Here is a 3,632-nt window from a genome sequence, read left to right on the forward strand (position 1 = left end):
GAAACGGGGGGGGGGGGGGGGGGATTTGCCCTGTCAACCATGCTAGATTTGGATCTACTGCACCAATCCAGGATACATAGAAAACAAGAAACCTATGCGTGGTAAGACTTTTTCTTAAATAGTAAACGGGGTACAATACAGGAAACAAAATTGCTATAAAAATAGCAATCACATGGGAGCTAGCTGCAGGTCCTCACTAAACAGCAGTGTGCTAATGAACTTTGTGGGAGATACAAATACTAATGAAGTTTAACTTTCACAAAATATGTGGACAGGTTTAAATGTTTTTTCATTTGTCGGGTAAAATTGTCATAGTGCTTGCAACAGCTTTGGCTAGCCTCTTTAGTTCATCTCCATTTTTATACATTTTATTGCTTTGAACATGTGCATTGTTATAGGTTGGCCTCCACTGACATTCCTTTCAATGCACATAGACAGATGAAAGAATGGACGTCAACTTTATTTGGCCAGCAAATGCCAATGCACAGCGTATTATGTAAACTAGCACTATTAAAAACAATGGCAAAACTTTGCACGTAAATAATAATAGGTGTGCAGCGCTACGGAACGACAGCTGGTAATTAGGTCTAATCTAAGACAATAGAATGCACCAACCAGTGAACATAAATTAATCTAATCTAAAACTTTGCACGTGTATTAACACATAATTAAGTAATGAATAACTCCCTGGCCGTCCGTGGACAATTGTCTTGAAGGGTAGTCAATCAGGTATAAGGGCTTATCACCCCCCAAACAATAATATACAATGAAAATTAGAAAGAGAAAGAAATTAGATTTTTTGTAAGTCACCTTTATTTTGAAAAAATGCATTGCCCAACAATGGATACCATTTACAACATTTTATTAAAGGAGAACTATGGGGTAAGTGTTTTCCCCCATAGTTCTCCTAAGGGTCAGGGGAGGACATAAACTAGCGTCCTCCCGTGATCCAAAGATCAGTATATCGCGAGCTACAGCTCAAAGTATACTGAGACTGCCGCAGCCGGGACGGATTCCGACATTAATATAGAGATCCACCCAGATGTTTAGGTGACAGCTGGCTCTGCCTATCTAGAGGCGGAGCCAGCTGTACCCGCCCCTGTCTGTCCGTTCCCCCAGTCAGCGCTGGAGGATTGGGGGGGAGAATCCCTGCAGGGAGCCGTGACAGGCACGGCTCTCTACAGGGACATGATCAAGAAGTGAGCGAGCGACGGTATGCGTTCGCTCACTTCCTGATCTATTGAGCTGACGTGTGACAGTTTCACTGTCACACGTCAGCTCAAACTATGAGGTTGAGTGAAAATCACTCACCTCATAGTTCTCCTTTTTTAATACAGCTCTTAAAATTGTACATAGTTAAAAGCAACAAAACCAAGTTACAGTGTCCTTGGCAAACAAGTCTCATATGGGTTAGCAACTCAAAATGGATGACCACATATTACTAGCTGGATATAAATAATAAAGACCAAACCTGTAAAAAGGCATGTATGGTGTGGTCTTGGAGTGTTGATGAATGAGTTCTTGAAGTGTTTCGCCTATAAAGGCTACCTCAGGAGAGAGACTTGATGCCTGAAGATAAAAAGGCTAAAAAGCACACAATATATAGAAAAACTGATATTATTTTCAGAAAAAGTTTGTAGTTTAGGTACAAATAAAGCATAATTTAAATGCATGTACTGAAGATCTACTTGCCAACGCCATGAATACAGAGGGACATCCTGATGCCCATAAACCCCCTCCACCAAGCTCCAGGAAGCGGGGAGGGGAAAACGGAAAAAGAAAAGGAAGGGAGAAAGTGCAGGCCTGGGACCACAGGAGGGGCCAAGGTGCCACACGATCCCACCAAGATGCATTCCTATGATTGGTCTGAAAATATAACGGATATTAAAAATATTTTTTCTTCTTCAAATAAGGGTGACTCACAAAAAAAAATATTTCTGTCTCTTTCTAATATACAGTGTGTTAACACATGTTAAAACACAAAGGTGAATGGGCCCTTAGACCAGAATTTGGCCAACCATTCGGTATGGCCCTACTATGTATCATATATAACAAAAAGAATATATTTATTTTTTAAAACAAAGGTTGCACTATTTTTTATTTTATTTTATTTTTTGCTTTAATTTTAAAAATGGCCAATTCATTTACAATGACATCTATTAAGGGTAGAACCTAGGTTGCTGTGGATATTTTATTCATAGAAGATTGATACTAGCAGCCCCTTTTCGATTCTATTTATAGCACATTCAGTTTAAAATAAGGACAGTGGCAACAAAATGTTAAAGTCAAAGCGACTAGAGAATACAGTGTGGTTTAAGCCCAGATAAATGAATTGCACTGTCTAAATAAAAATAAAAATGACTTGGCTACTGTAGTTTGATATTTATTGTCCCATAGAAGCTGATTTACCAAAGGATTTATTTTATCTGTCAATGGGCAAAGCTTTCCTTTTAATTGATCTATGTTCTCTTCATTTCTACAATCCAATTAGTTGGAACAGTCTTCCTACTCATTATAAAGACTGGGATACCTCTGGTCTAAGTGATAGTAAATCATTTTCTTTTTTTCCCTAGGTAGTACTACCTGGAAAGCACACTTTGTGACTCCTGTTTTTTATCCACAAGATGCAGTGGGTTGCTATGATATATTACTTTGTGGTTGTGAAGGAAAGTATGTCATTCACCACAATCCTCCACTGTTATTTGAACTATCTGCCGATCCTTCTGAATCCAAGCCTCTTCCATCTCATACCAACCCTTACTATAAAGAGGTAATAAACAAAATAGAGGCTGTGGTAGCAGAACACAAGAAGACCATCACTGTGGTGCCTCAGCAGTTATCCTTCTACAATAATCTTTGGAAGCCATGGTTACAGCCATGCTGTGGAACATTTCCCTTCTGCTGGTGTAATAAGGTAGATGATAATGGGACAGACACACTCTGATCTGGTTTGCAGCTCATTTTTGAGTTTTAGCTGGTAGCTCCTAAAACCGGCCTCTACACATGATTTTAGCATATGTTACTGACATCAACAATCTCTCTGCACACCAGATATTTATAATAAGGGATAGAACCAATGATGGGGTCCCAAAATGAATTAAGGAGCCTACAGATTGACAAACCGCAATACAATGAACTATGAGCTATACATAAAAAAAAAAAAAAAACAGCTGCAAATCTTGTATTACACCAGCTAAGAAAGGGTTATGCTACACCCTTATTAGCCATTGGTAAAAATGTTGGCCTTCCACTTATGAGTTGGGGTGGTCTCCCCATAAGCAATTTATAGCAGCCCTTGGCACTAATAATAAACAAGGGGTTTCTGATGGGTGCTTTGCATATATTATCTCAATCATTTTGCCAATCAATTTTCATCAAGCACTGTGAAAAAAGTAAAAAAAAAGCCAAAAAAATTATACAAATAAACTGAAAAGAATACAACAGGGATATCAATAAACATAAATTACAGCTTTAAAAATTGCTAAATACCTCACTCTGCTTAACCTAGGGGTGCATAACTTTAATGATTAAGTTGTTTTGTGGACTAGGATTTGCTTGCTGTTCCACTCAGTAGCACAAGAACTTCCTGGGTCTCAGGATTCAGTGTTCAGGGAGGTGGTGGGCTCTGTTGC

General features: G+C 38.8%; 1 protein-coding gene across 2 annotated transcripts in view; it reads left to right on the plus strand.

Moving 5' to 3' along the window:
- The window catches only part of LOC108799148 (arylsulfatase D-like), a 27,744-nt gene extending 24,748 nt beyond the window's left edge, over positions 1 to 2,996 (plus strand). Inside the window, exon 10 of one of the 2 annotated variants that reach the window (XM_018570965.1) lies at positions 2,578 to 2,996. In XM_018570965.1, the coding sequence (XP_018426467.1) occupies positions 2,578 to 2,944 (367 nt within the window). In that variant the 3' untranslated portion in view covers positions 2,945 to 2,996. Of the gene's footprint in view, positions 1 to 2,573 lie in introns of both variants that reach the window. The other variant, XM_018570966.1, reaches the window with a different exon arrangement.
- Positions 2,997 to 3,632: the final 636 nt, after the last annotated feature.

Source organism: Nanorana parkeri, unplaced genomic scaffold, assembly GCF_000935625.1.
Source record: "Nanorana parkeri isolate BGI_ZX_2015 unplaced genomic scaffold, ASM93562v1 scaffold1643, whole genome shotgun sequence".
Lineage (NCBI taxonomy): Eukaryota > Metazoa > Chordata > Amphibia > Anura > Dicroglossidae > Nanorana > Nanorana parkeri.